Raw genomic sequence first — 15436 nt, forward strand, 5'->3', positions numbered from 1 at the left:
ATGCCTCTGCACACTCCTCTGGGGCCTCCTGCAATGACCCTTTCCACTCCTTCCCTTAATTTTTTGTCCTTTGCTCTGTATTGGTGTTTTACACTAGTCACCAAGGACTTGACTGTGTTGTCCCAGAGCCCCATTAGGTCACTGGTGTCTTCTTCCTCTTGATAAGGGATATTGCTGTTAGAAATCACTCTGTAGCTGCCTTGGGTTCTCTAGACTGTTGTCTGTGCCCCCTTAGCGGCCCAGCCCACAGGGTGGTTCCTATGGCTGAAACCAGACATTGGAGAGAAACCAGAGCAGAGCAGAAGTGTCAGTACCTGGACAGAAAGGGACTGGCTGACTGCTGAGGACATGTCCATCTCCAAAGCAGAGAAAAGTTGTTTCCCTGCATGGAGGTGGATGTGCCTCCTCTTTGGCAATGATGACCAGCAAAGGAAGGGGTAGACAGCTGGGAAAGGGCTGGCAGTGTGTCAGGGACCAGTTAAAGGCCTCTGGATCAGCAGCTCCTCAGCACCCAGATCCCATCTCCCCACGCTTGCCTGGGGACAAGGCACTGGGATGAATCTTTACACTTGATGGTTCTGGGACTGAATAGGGACACCACATGCTGAACTTACCAGTCAAACACTGGTTGGAAAGTATGGGGAAAGGGCAGGATGGGAAATGACACTGACATAGCAAGTGCTATCCTAGTTGGGGGACAGTAGATTTATATATGCAGGAAATGCAACCTCATTAAAATATTAAAAAACCCCCTTCTTTTCTTTATATTCAATATACTCACTGGAAAGCTATGCACATTTCCAAAACTATAGCAGAGGACTGGAATGACAGCCTCAAAGTTTTACCTTAAAAAACATAAGTGAAATGCTAATGGATTTTCATCTTTCTTTTTGTTTTTCTTTTTCTTAATTTTTTTAAAGGAAAGTATTTTATTTTATTGCCTCAACAGAAGAAATTCATAACCTCGTTTCTGATAAGACAATTGAAACATAGAAAACAATTACAATAATGTGCTTTTGAGCTTTTATTTCTTCATTTAAGCAACTCACAGTTTGGAAGGACATCAGACAATAAGGCTGTAGCAGAACAGCGCTACAGTTAAAATTGATTTCTATGGAAAAAAATTACAATAGCTGTTGAAAATCCAGGAAGGGTTCATCTTTTTATCAGAACAGACTGCATTTTAAGAAAGTATTTGTAACAAAATGAGGTGGTTTGTAGCTTTCCTTTTTGAATAAGAAAAGAGGAGAATCCTTGGGTTAAGACAGGATCTGGAGGGAGCATTTTATCACACTGAGAAAATAATTTTCCCATCAACAAGTACATCTCTCATCCATTTTTCCAGCTTTTCATTCTTACACCATAAAGCCCACAAGAGCAAAAGGCTTGTGGGTTTTTTAGGGCATACTCTCCTCCTGCTTGCAGCGGTTTGGGTTTCTGCTTCAGCGTTAAGCCTTAATGCTGATGTCTTGCATGCCTTTTTGTGTGCATCCCCTAAGATGGCATGCACATTCAGTAAGTACACCTTCAGTTCTCATTGACTTGAACACACACCTTCCAGTGTCTTGAGTTGATGGTGGTCTTGAATGGCAAAATGGATATACGCTGGTTAATCTCGTTCTCAAGGACCAGTTGTTCTAGTCATGCCAGATAAGCCTGCACCTCAGACATAGTTCCCAGTGACTGCTGGATGTGAGGCAATAACTGGCCATTAACCATCAAATGTGCTTCACTGACATTCACAGCAAATTCTTCTGGCTTCAGTGCTAAAGCAGCAGCTGGGAATGGGGCAGTTCCGCGTGTTTGGCTCATGTATAAGCAAAACAATCTTGATTAAAAGATGAAGATGTGTTTGGCCATGATTCAGCATTGTGGCAAATAGAATAAACAGGGTGTCAGGACAAATTCCCTACCATAAACATTGGCAGCAGAAATTTGAAAAGTGGATACTTGTTTACTTTACCTATTAAAGAGTTGCAGAACCTGTGGGAATACTAGCTTTCTTTCAGTAGACTTTGATTAGAGAGTAGAGAAACTTGGACCTATTTTTGGTAGTCTTGTAGAAGGATCATGTGGAAATGTTTTTGTAGTAGTAGTAGTCTGAGTGCTTGGTGTGACACTTAACAACCTGACAACTGATGTGTGGTTTGCACTAATTTTGGCATCTGTCATCTATAATCAAAGGCAAAGAGACAAATCTTCATAGATTCTTTAGGAGATGAATCATGTTTTTCAAGCATTGCAAAACCACCAATTAAATGAAGTATTAAGAGGTCTTTTCATGCAGTAAACTACTGAACTGCAAAAAAGACAGTCTAGTTGGTGTTCATCTTTCATGACAATTTTCTTTCATATACTGCCACTGCTTTGCAAGAGCATCTGTTCTATAGCTGTTGGAAATGCTGACTACAGAGCAAACCACTGCTGTCACCACATTGCCATCATCTTCTGGAGCACTTTGGGCAGCAGGGGTTGCATTTCTTAAAAAAGGGTTTTCTTTGATAACAATGCCTATTACTGCATACCAATCTACATACAAAATTATTCCTCATGTAGGGATGGCGGAACTGTAACTCCTTGGCTTTTTAATCCTTAGGAAAATGACAGAATCTTTCTTTTGAAAAGTAACTATTGTTATTGTATTATTTAGAGAGTTAGAGGCCCAGGGGTTTTGATTACAGTTCAGAAATCCTGAGTTCCAGCATTCTGCTTGTGTTACTAGCCAACAGCTATGCCTTCCCCAAGTCAGCCAATGGCCATCTAGTATCCTTTAGCAAAGCGTGACAGCCTGCCAAACTCATGAAAGCCAAAACAAGATTTCATCAGGCCCATTAAAATGCAAGCTTTTGTATAAGTCAGAGGGCTGTATTGTCTCTGACCCCTTTGAATGGCATGCCTATTCTATGTAAAAGAAAAGTATTATCTGCAGTGCATCAGAACTGATGCACTGCACAGATGCACCAAAGGTTGGTAGCTTTTTAAGATGAGATGTTATTTGGTTTCAGTGATAGTAATACTTTTCATAATGGATGCAATCTGTTAGTCTTCGTACATACAGCAAAGAGCTCTCATAACAAAAGTAATAGATTAAATTTATTATCATTGTCTTCCTATAATAAAATAAGTGTGCTCTCCATCACTTGTGCTTTTGAGTTATATAAATAGCAAAGTTATTGGAAAATAGCTCAGAAAAATATAACTTCCACTTAGGGACTGATGAGGTAAATAAGATCTTCCAGCTGGTGATTACAGATTTAACTAGCTGAATGTATCCCCTAGCTATTAATTAATAAATCAGCTCCTGCAAACCCAAATAACTTCAAAATTACTTAGACAAGGTGCTAAGTACAAGTGTCATATAACTTTTTATGCAAGTTTTAATTTCTTTTCTTCTCTGCTATCCAATCCTGTATTTTATTAACTTCTGTCTGTATTGCATTTCCCCTCAGTTACTAAGGTTGAAACTTACCCTTCCAAGAACAGAGAAAAAATAAGGCTTTCCATGGGAAATCTCCTATATCTAGGAAAGAAAGAATTTAGACCAAATCTCCCAGTCTGCTGCCAAGTCTGTAGACAGCAAGGTGAGGTCCTTTGCAATAACTCTGTGTTTCTTAATCCAGTAGTTTCAGAATTATTGGTGCTTTCCCAGCATGAATTAGCAGCCTCTCCCCCAGTCCAGATAGTATAGGAGACAAATAAAGCCCTTTTTTATACCATGTCATCTACAGGTAAGTGTGGGAAGGTTTTATGATGCAGAAAATTCACTGTGAGCATTCCCCCATGTGAGAATAACTCAGTCTCTGTGAATTGAATTTATTAATTGGTAAATAGTGTGATTTCCCATTGCCTGCTACCTTTTTCAAATACAAAAATGTTAAATCCAAGCATTTCTTAAAATAAACTTTGGATGCCAAAATTTGTTTATTTAAAGGTTATTGTGGTATCCAATATAGGGCTACTAACTGTGAAACAAATAATCTCAAAAGTATAAATATTCTCAAAAATTTATGAAAGTGACTAGTGTGCTCTAGAAAAGTTTGGATGCTTTTTAAAAGCTGAAGTGGTGTTTGTCTGTTAAGAGTTATCTATATATATTACAATTGTTAACATAAAGAGTAGCTATGGAGAACACAATTTTTTTTTTTGTTTAGATCTTGGCCTTAATGTGGATTATTTTAATGATTTTGTCAGTGATTGCCTGGTGTGATGGTGTTTTTCTCTACTCAGTTATGATGGAGAAAACTAGTAGTTGCTTCTACTATAAAAACTAGAAATTGCACATTAGATCCTGTGACATAGGAACAGGTTCTGCCGCTTGAGATAGTGTCAGGTAGTCTAAAAAAGTAGCATGACTTGCATAAAAGAAATCTAAAGCTTAAGGTAAAGGAATCTTTTGAGGAAACAAACGCAATGTTCTTTACAAACTCAATGTTTTCAATGGAGTGTTAGGAGCAATGGCTCTTTTTTTGTGTCTTACTGAAGGCAGTACTGCAGTACGGTGCAGACTGTTAAGCAGATTACCAAACTAAAGGAAAATAGAAGAACATGAAAATAAAGCAGATTCTTAACATAGTCTATAGTTAAATTTAGCCCACAGATTCATTTCATTCTGCTGCAGAGGAGGGTACAGTGGTGCAAGTCAGGCAAAACCTTTTAGGAGGTGTCAAATGCAAATGCAGAAGGATAAAACAGATTTCAGGAGGCACAGGAGAGCTCAGAATCAGCCCCTGTCTGTCTCTGCTCCCAGCAGCCCAGCAGGATTTCAACCTACTTCTTCCTTTCCTGAGGTAGCAATAACTTTGTTTTCTCCTTCTAGTGAATAGGACCTGGGTTTAGAGGATAATGGGTTTATGACTGATAAATCTTATTTCAGACGATCACAGAAAGCATAAGCAAAATTCTCTGTTGGCAAAAGTACCTAGCTGTGGGTGAATGGATGTAGCAATAGTTCAGATTCTGACCTGTGCCCTTCTTAAAAGCTGATCTCTGCCCTAGATTTGATGAGTCATGGAAAGCCTCAAGGGTTTGGAATAGCTTTCAAGCTCAACAGAATCTACTTTTCACCACCTAATTTTTCTGGTGCAGTTACAGTGGAGTTTGAACACTGGCGATGTCCTTAGAAACCATATTTCAGATGCAGATTCTCAGTACTGGTTGCCTTCCAAGTGATGCACAGGTGGTGAAATCTATTTTTGCTGTGCTCTCTATGGTGCTGGTATGTTTTTTTCTTCCTTTTTTTCTTCCAGTGTTAGCCTGACTGGTATCCTCACCAATTACCTGTACGCACTATGCAAGTGAAAATGAGGGAACAGGCTGACTGGTACTTTATACGGAGAATAAATCCCAAAACACATCTGAATATCACCTAGGTTTTCCTCTGTGTCTGAGAGTTCCATGCAATGAAGGAGTGAAAGTGAGTAAATGAAAAATACCTGCTAGAGTCTTCTCTTTCTGACTGCAATGCTTTATATTCTCAATTCAAGAGTGGTGGGTCTGAATAAATAACCTGTTGTGAAGACTTGGAACTTAAGAACCTCAAGTCTGGTGCTGAGAAAACTGCATTTTTCTCATCTTAGTTTCTTCCACTACCCCTTGGAAAAAAAAGTGATCAGCTACATTATGGGAAGCAATGTAAATTTTCTTCACTTTTCTCAGTAAATTTTGCCACTCCATGAAATTATTTATTTGGGTTTCATTTTGTATGATACACATCATGACATAAGCCCTAAAGTAACTTTTAAAATGACATTCAGGACAACTGTCTTAACAAACAAAGCACTTCCCCCCCCCCCCCCCCCCCCTCTTTTTCCCCATTATATTAGCATATTTTGCTCAAACATGAAGCAAACTTATGGACAAACCCGACTTGTCATGTGCTTCACGGATCATAACAGCGAGGCTGTTTAATTTGCCATCCATATCCATGATCATATATATTAAAATAAATTACAACACATTTTTTCTGGTTAACCTTGTCACCTTTTAAAAACAATATACATTTAATACTTGAAGTAAGAAAGGAACAAAACAAATATAACTCTTTTTTTGCACACACAAACATATACATATGAACTACATGTGCTTCAAATAGATTTCAGTAAGTGTGACAGTATTTTAATATATATGCACTATGGCATTCCCTCCCCAAACTATGAGAGACTTGCTATCATATGTACTTGCCCAGAAGCCAACTTCCTACTATATGGCTGTAAGCTCACCAGATAAGGGTTGTCATTTACTTCCTACTTATACAGTGTCCAGGGTAATGAAGCCAAAGTGTCATTTGCTTTTAGGTATCAAAATGGCGTAAATGAATTCTTTAAGAAGCAATAATATTTTGTTTTCTGAAAGATCAAAATTATTAGTATGTGTACAAGTTGACTTCCATCTTCACAGCTGCCTTGAAATTTGAACCCATTGTTCTTGGCTTATGTGTGAGGAAATAATGTTGTTGTCTTGCAAATACCACATAGAAATAGGCAGACTTCTTTAAGGTTATAGGTTTTCTTTTTCTTTTGCCTTTTTTTCTTTTCTTCCCATAATCTACGTTTTCATATTCTCCAGCTCAGTTAGCAGTGCTAAATATTAAAGCAATCCAGAATAGAATGTATGCTGCAAGGTGAGAAATAATTAAAACATAAGTTCTGCTTATTTTCTGCTATAGTCGCCTTAGTAGAAAGCTAAAAACTTAGATTCCATTATCAAATTTCTAGTGTAACCAAGGAATAACAGAATGGTGTCAAGGGGATTTCTCCTAATTTATATTGCCTGACTAGAGTGGAAAATCTGTTTTCAGTCTCTTGCTTCAACACTTCTACTTCATGACAATTTTGGTACCAGTCTGAATAATCAAATTATGAGGGGAAAGTCTGCTCTTTTGCACTCTTCTATGAGCTATTTGAATATGAAGGATAAAGTATCCTTAAATTTAATTTGAAATAACATGGAACATTTTCTTGACTATGCCAGGTCTTTCCTTATACTGCTGAAGATATAAATATAGATTTTTATTTCCAGCTGGCCTTATATCCAACCACCTGCTTCTAGTAAAAACAAAACAAAACAAAACAAAAAACTCAGACTCATTCAACCTGCAGATTGCTTTTGGCATGCAGCTATCTCAGTAACAAGAACCACACAGAAATTGGTTTATTTCATTTTCAGGAGGAGGTTTATTCAAGCTTCTTCTCTTCTTCTTCCTTTTTTATTTTTATTTTTGGCTTGAAGAGGGTTTAAGATCCTGCTTTGAGATCTAGATTCCAAAAGCCACGTGAAAATGCAGTGAAATTAAAAAAAATCCAGAGATCTTCATTTGGCATCACAGTTATTTGAAACCGAGAAGGGAAGAAGGCAGAGCTAGGAGACAGACAAAGGGAGTCTGTATCACGGCACCAACTGGCTGTGATTCTTCAAGGCTGCAAAGGGAAATTGAGTTTGTAATTCTTATTACAGGTGATAGGAATAGGGCATCCAAATTGCTTATCTAACTTGAAAAGTGTCATTCATTGTTTCAGTGATTCTCCAGCAATCAGGCTCTTTGCATTTTCCAAAGATGTCCCTCTAACTCCTCCAGGCACAATTAACTTTTAAATTACTGGATGAAAATTTTCTTAGTTCTTCTTTCCTAGTTCTTTTTCGCACAAAGAGCAATCACCTAGGGTACTGAAAACAAGGTCAGAAAGTATGTATCCAGTGTTTTCCCACGTGTTGTCTTATGGCAAAACTACAGATCAGCTGCAGCAGACTGCAATTTCTAAGATACTGCAGCTGTGCTCGTTTTTTTATTTGAGAAGACCAGAGTTATGGTTCAGGGAGGAGGGAGAGTTGACCATGTGCTCCTTTCCCTGCTACTCCACATCAAGCCACATTAAGCCACATTGTCAGCTGAGAGGGTGGGAACGGACAGCATAGTCATCATGCTAACCCCAGGTACACTAGGATCATTCAGGAGAAAAAAGATAATTAGTAAACTGGCTAGAATAAGCCTCTCCTTCCTCGCTTCTTGTTGGATGTTTCATTGCTGGGGATGGAGGTGGAACAGACTGTGGCTTATTGACACAAATGTTGCCCTCTCTGAAGAAAAATGAGTAAGGATGGCCCATTTTATTGATGGTTAATGGACCCTTTTTTCATGGAATGCAGTAGCAAATGAGGCAAAATAACTATATGACTGCAGTTACTTGGCTGTCTTTGCTAGACGCTGTCCTTGGGCAGCCAGAAGCTGATTGTTCTTCTGGACTTTCAGCCAATGCTTTGACTTTTTATAGGTTAAACATGGGCTTCTGGCATTCACTCATACTGAAGTTTTTTCCAGAAAAGTCTAATTTCAAAACCAGATATCTAGGCATGGTGTAGGAATCTATTTGTACTTATCTTTGATGTGATTCAGTCGCAACATGGCCTACATTCCAAAGTTCCTCTACACCAGTTTTTTCTTCTATCACAAGGTTTAGATAAGACTTTCCGTTAAATATTAGTGCTTATTTCTTAGCGTGTCTTATGCTTCAACTACAATTTGTGGTGTTGAGAGTGTAATGTGCCTTTTTTTCTTAATTTTCTTTATGATGGTATAATTGTTGCCATCATAGGTGATGCAATACCATGATGCAAGAAATAAGGAAAAAAGACAGCTGCCATTCATGCAAATAAAAGAAACCTTGAATGGCAGTGTGACAATGACATCAACTTAATGAAAAAAAAACAAACTAAAAAAACCCCAATCTAGTGACATCAGCTTGTATCAACAGCTCTCTAGGGGCTCAGAGTCTCCTGGCTGATTCCAGTTGTATATGGGGCTGTTGACCCTGTTGGCACTGGGACCATGTGTGAATGGGGAAGGAGTGGGGAACAGAGGGTAAAAGCAGTCTCCTAGTCTGAATCTAACTGAGGTGATGTTGTGGACGAACCATTTCTGAGAAGAATGCTGCCAAGTTAATAAGAAAGGAAGAAGGGGGAAAAAAAAAAAAAGAGAACCAGTTCAAAATGTAAAAATAAGGCTGAGGTGGGGCACTGCTTAATCTTAATCCGTGGGTGCCGCTTAGTCTTAATCCATCCTTATATCATTGCAAACTCTTTTCTTAATACATTGCTGCAGTGTCCTCTTTAACTCAATCGTGGGAAGTCAGCACTTGCACACCCATCCATTATGAAAGAAGAGTACTGATCTGTGGAAGTTGATTTCAAACCATATTTGTGGGAGGCTCAGCACTGCTCTTAGAGGATTATTGACAAGGATACTGTGGTACCTGCTTTGTCAAGTTCCTCTGCTGTTTTTGACATTTTCAGTTTTCTCCTTTTCTGCAGAACTATTGTTATGCCTCAGGGTCTTGTTGTATTGACTGCCAGCATGGGGGGCAGGCAGTACAAAAGTCAGAGGTAGGGGAAAAACCTTAATTTGCTCTTTTAGTGGCAGGTATGCACTGTCCACCTGTTTCTGAACATATAAGAGGAGAGCCATGTGGGTCAGATGCCTCCTCAGAGCCCAGTCCTTTTTCTCCCCTGCAGTAAGATAAACTGTGGTGTCTCCTTGATCTCTAGCAGAGAGGAGAAGGGACTCCTTCAAGAGGCAGCCACTCTGTTCTTAAAAGAATTGCTAAAAAGGTATTTATCTAGGTCTGACCCTGACACTGTATTCCTTATTCACCCAAAACAGCCACAGTGAGTGTGTGTCCCACGAATACATATAAATACATAAGACTGTGGAGCAAGATAAAAACTTGTCTCTGAGTCTTCCTATCCTCACTTCTGTTAAGAGATGCCATATGCTTTGCCAAGTTCACAATGAAATAACTAGGCTGTAAAAAGTAGAACATTGCTAGAGGCAGGGAGCAAACACTGATTCTTCAAAACTGAATACTGACTGAACTCAAAGCGATACACACAACACTGACAGCTCTGCAAGATGGTGCTCAGCAAGAGCAAGCAGTGATTTTCATCACCAGCACACATTTCACATAGGTAACTAAGCACATTACTGCTCAGAAATCCTTGCAGTGCACTAAAAATGCCATCACTTTTTAGAGTCATTCTAAGGGGATAGGGGAATTCAGCAATTCATAATTAATCCTAAAAGCACATTTTTCTAGGGGTTTTTTTGATTTTTTTTTTTAATTGTGTCATTTAATATGAAGCAATCATTTGCAACTCTCTAGAATTTAGGAGAATTTTTGCTTCTGACATTGATTTTAACATTTAACATGAAATGACTGCAGGGGCAATAGATTACTAGTTGAAAAAATGACAATTACAAGGGAAAGGCACATGCAAATGTCTTCAATGGGCAGTTCAGAAACACTTTTTTTTTTTTTATCCCCATTTGTTTCTTTAACTGCCCGCATTAAGGTACAGTAGAGTTTTGGACTTCAGTGCGGTGGTTATTATATCAGCAAAAATAATTTCCCTGGTGTTAGAATTTAGTCAGGGGTTATTCCATTTTATTAATGTTCTACAAACTGTCATAGAACAAAGAGGTTTACTCTCAAACATCTCCATAAATCTCCAACTATCTAGTTCAGAGCATAAAAAAAGAAGCAAGAAAACCCAACTCTAAACTTAAACCCAACTAAAGTGAAGAAAATTCTCACAATCCTTGCATGCCCCTTGGTGTGGCGACCTAAAATGGAGCAATGATGCAACCAAAGATCAACCACTAAGAAAAGAGATTCTCAAAACTGCCTAGCCTTGGGTCCTACAGCTATGTTAGGGGTACACCTGGGGAGTGCAGCTGGATTTTACAATTTTGGGCACATTTCCCTTGATAGGAGTGGGAGATTTTTATCCTGCCTAGAAAATCTCTGCCAAAGGTTGTGGATACTAATTTTAGAAGCACCTGCATCCCATTGTAGGTCAGCCTGACTTTGGTTTCAAAGTGCTGAAATCTTATTTTACAATTGGACACAGGGTCTTAAATCACATTAATCTCAATGTTCGGTCTTATAATATTTTCATATTCATTTTAGCTAAAAACTTACATAGTCATTATTATCCTTACTCCAGGTTATGCCAATCATTTATAAATTGTATCTATTATCAACCACTTAGCAACAAACCTATGGCTCATAACTGCTGGAAAATTGCGAGTATCTTCCCATTGCTGATAATTTCAAAATAAGAACAGTGGTATCAACAATAAAGAATAAATTTTCAGTTCTGAGCCATTTGAGATTTTGTTTAGAGGCATAAACAAAAAAAAAGGTTACTTGTACTGAACTAACATTACACTTCTGTCTTCTCTCTGTTAAAAAAGCTTCCTAAAACCTGGAAAAAACTTGCCCCTCTTGCTCTGAGATACTGCCCCTGAAAGAAATATAACCACATAGTTATTAAAATGGCATCCAGAATAGCTAAGTAATCTGTTCTTGGAAATTAGCTTTGCCTTTATATGTTATCTACAAATATACAAGATGAGAATGACAGTGGCTAGAGGTTCATTATATCTGGCAGTATGTTAGCCTTTTTGAGGCTATCATGTTTTAAACATTATTTTAGTATTATAATCCCCATATTATGCATGGACAACCGTAGTTTACTTGGCATTGGAGAAGAGTTCATTCCTAGAAGCAGAGTGTTTGTATGTTTTAATTCACTTGTATAAATAGTAAGATGACCATATTTCCCAAGGAGTACGTAGAATGTATCACATTCTTTCTTTTTGCCCAGTACATATTAACATTTCAACAGTAGCTTTGAAATTAAAATCAGGGCTAACAAAACCAGCTCTCTTCAAGGTAGAACTCAACTCCTCTATGCCAGCAATGTCTAGTGGGTTGCCTTCCCTGGGTGAGATCCAGGGCTATGTTACAGTAAACTGGTCCAGTGTGATATCACAGATATAAAAAATATTCCATTCTGTATCAAAACTAGGCACGTGCCTTATATTTATATGAAGAGAAGATCAACAGAGCTGAGCATTTTTGCTCTCAACTATTCATCTCTGGCCTTCTACATGAGGAGAAAAATATCTTATGTTATTTCTAATTGGTAACTACAAGAGTCTAATTTGGGTTAGATGGTAGTTAAAAGGAGGGTGACATCACACTTGGGTCAGTATTGGTGGATATCTAAAAGCATAACCTCTCATTTGTATTGCTTTAAAATGTACACAGTATTGATGTAGATTAAAAAAAAAACCTACCAATTTTTTGTGGTGTTGAACCAACTAGAAGGGATGATGCAAGGTTTTACCAAATGAGATCTATAGATACAAATTTCACTGTAGAGTATGTTTTAGACAAATGTGTCTTTTTCTTTAAGTATGTAAATCCTACACTGTAGGCTTTTTTTTTTCTTTTTCTTTTTGTAGTGGTAGAAAATGTTGAACAATTGTCCATGAGCATGAGCCAGCGGTTCATTGCTGATATCCCCAGAATGCCAATATTTGCAATGCAAACAGTTAGTACAATTTACCAGTTCTATGAAAGGCCCTGACATATCTGCCTCAAGGTCTGGAGGCTCTGCTGTATAACCACAAATAGTCTTTCCATTTTCATGTAACTTTTTGATACAGTGACAGCTGCATTAAGCTGCTTTTGCCTGGCAATTCCACATGCCAGGCTGGTTTAATTGGTTTTAATGCCACAGAAAAAGCACTGCTAGCAGAATACCATCAAATCATTTTCATATTGAACCTTCGTGGTCCAGCAACCTCCCCTTCAACCACAGCACCATTGTTTTTGCGAGGGACATATTCAAGGTCAATGCTGGTTTTGTGTTTGCCTTTCCCTCGGCTCCACACAAAAAGAAGGAGGAAACAAAATAAAACCACTCCAAGGAATGTGAAACAGCCCATAGCTGTGGACACCAAGATTGTCTTAAGGTCCAGAGAGAAGGTGTTCGCATTAGTTCCATTGGAACTTGTGTCGTTGGAGTCTGTCATATACATCGGGGTTCTGTTGGCGTAAAGGAAACGGTCAGAAGTAAATCCCTTTACCGTAAGAGAGGCTGAATAGGTGTCGTTCCCAGCTGCATTACTTGCAATACAAACATAGATGCCAGTGTCCTGGTCTTGAGCAAATCGGATCTCCAGGGTGCCATCTCCCAGCACAGTGGCTCTTCCATTTGATTTAGTTGTGATCAGCCTCCGGCGTGGGGTAACCCAGGATATGGTAGGCTGCGGATCCCCGTCAGCATTGCACATCAACTGCACTGTCTGCCCTTCCTCCACTACCAGGTATTGCAACTTCTTGTCTTGTATCTTGGGCTTCTTACAGGTGAAGTAAAAGGAAAGAGCTGTACTGTGAAAGTCTTTAAATGATCTCTCTTTGACACTGTCTGGGCCGGCACACATTGGCGGCTGGCCTCCAAACTGCAAAGTGGGTTGCCTCTGTAAAATCCAAAGGAGACGGCAGTCACAGGACAGAGGATTATTGTTAATGCAGAGGACCTCAAGGCTTTTGGAGGAATGGAATACATTCTCTTCTAGGGTTTCTAGCAGGTTTTGGGACACGTTAAGTACACGTAAGAATCGGAGCCCTTGGAAAGCGTGTGGTTCAATGGTACGTAGCTGGGCCCCCACCATGTGGAATTCCTGCAGACGCACTAAATCTGAAAGCATGCCTGCTTCAATGGTGCTGATAGGGTTGTGAGAGAGGTTTAGATTGGTCAGGTAAACCAGATGTTTAAAAGCAGAGTAAGGTACTGCAGACAGGTTGGTGTTGGTGATGGAGAGAGAAGTGAGGTTGAGGCCATACAGACTGTTGGCAGGGAGCATGTCCAGGAGGGGCCAGGAGTCTATCTCTAGATCTTTCAGGCGAAACAGTCTTTTAAAGGCATACGCAGGCAAACCATTAATGATGAGATGTTTCAGACGCAGACTGATGAGGTTGTGGAGATGAGAAAGAGCTTCTGTTGGTACAGCTGTGAGGTTGCATCTCTCCAGGGTGAGCTGCTCCAGGCTAAGCAGTCCGCTAAAGGCCCTGTGTGATATATAAACCAAATCATTGTCCCCTACCTCCAGGGATTTTAGGTTATGCAGATCTTGGAACATGTAGTCCAGCAAAATGACAATCTTGTTTTCACTTATATCGAGCTTTGTTAAGTTTGACAACCCAGTGAACACCCCAAGGGGGACCAGCTTCAGACGGTTTCCTTTCAGCCTCAGGGAGCGCAAGTTGAAGAGATTGTTAAAGGCTCCAGGTTCCACATTGGCGACTACATTGTCACTGAGGTCGATCTCCTCCAGCAAAGGGTATGATGTGAATTCCTCAGGGTTGACGTTCTTCAGTCGGTTCTTGCTGAGGTCCAAGATTTTGGTCTCAATGGGAATGCCCTCTGGGATGGCCATCAGACGCCTTCGGTGACAGCTGACAGACTTGTTCTGTGCTGAGCATTCACAGCGGGCTGGGCAGCCTGTGGTGGGGCTCATGAAAATTAGTAGCATAGCCAGACCCAGGAATGGCTGCCAGCGTGATACAGCTGTGTGATGCATGACTCCACTGATTGGGTCTAACCCTCTGTCACAGGCCTGTGGGGAGGAGGATAGGAAAAGGGAGAAGTTAAGTCTGCAGCAAAAGGAGATCTCTGCCAATTTTACAGTATCATTTCAAAGCAGGCACATGTGGTTTCATTCCAAACAAAATAAAACCTATTGTTAATGGCAAAAGCAACAAAAAAGCAGATCTTCCTTCACTATCATTGGGCTTGTCAAAGGGTCTTTTGATCCAGCATTTCCCTTCCAGACATCAGAGGACATAAAACAGCTTTCCTACTGCAAACAGTACAGGAGGTTAGGTTTTATTCTTTTCTCATTCTTAGTGGGTCTCCTCAAGAAAGTGCTATGACTAATGCAGAGATAAACACCATACAGTCTGCTAATCGTGTTTGTGATAACTTTATAGCATTGGACATCTGTAGAGGTGATATGAAACCAGGCTTTTGCCTTTCCTATTCACATCAGTGTTTTACGGAAAACACTAACAATGTATTATCGTCAAGAAAAGGAGCTCCTTGACAATGAAGAGATTCCTTTTAACATTTATTGCATACATTACAGCTATAAATAGATGGATCTTGTTTGCACATACACATCCACAATGGCTCAGATGAGGAAGGAAGAACTGGTGCATCTCTGATTAGAATTTGTATTAAGGACAAATTGATTCTTGCTTTTACTGCACAGAGAGACTTTATGTTAATTTTAGAACCAAAGACCTGAGAAAGATTTACAGAATACAACCTTGTACTTCCAAGGCATGTAAACTAGCTCTGAGAGAGAGAAAAACAAGATAAGATGAGCTGGCTGTGTTTAAGCAGCACAATGTTCAAAAAAGCACAACAGATTCCATGGAAATCACAGTTAGTAAGAGATTTATTCATTCCTACCTTCAGGTTAGAACTGAGGATAGTAGAAGACAAGATATCCTCTATTAAATTAACTACCCTTCTCCAAAGGCTGTACATTACAAGTTTACTCACCAAAGGCAAGGGACTTTTCCAAGGG

General features: G+C 39.4%; 1 protein-coding gene across 2 annotated transcripts in view; it reads right to left on the reverse strand.

The window, feature by feature from the left end:
* Positions 1 to 5818: 5818 nt before the first annotated feature.
* The window catches only part of LINGO2 (leucine rich repeat and Ig domain containing 2), a 553412-nt gene continuing 543794 nt past the window's right edge, over positions 5819 to 15436 (reverse strand). For both annotated transcript variants that reach the window (XM_075740374.1, XM_075740375.1), the window contains one exon: positions 5819 to 14461. In XM_075740374.1, the coding sequence (XP_075596489.1) occupies positions 12605 to 14425 (1821 nt within the window). In that variant the 5' untranslated portion in view covers positions 14426 to 14461 and the 3' untranslated portion in view covers positions 5819 to 12604. The remainder of the gene's footprint in view (positions 14462 to 15436) is intronic.

The sequence above is a fragment of the Balearica regulorum genome, chromosome Z (genome assembly GCF_011004875.1).
Source record: "Balearica regulorum gibbericeps isolate bBalReg1 chromosome Z, bBalReg1.pri, whole genome shotgun sequence".
NCBI classification, from domain to species: Eukaryota; Metazoa; Chordata; class Aves; order Gruiformes; family Gruidae; genus Balearica; species Balearica regulorum.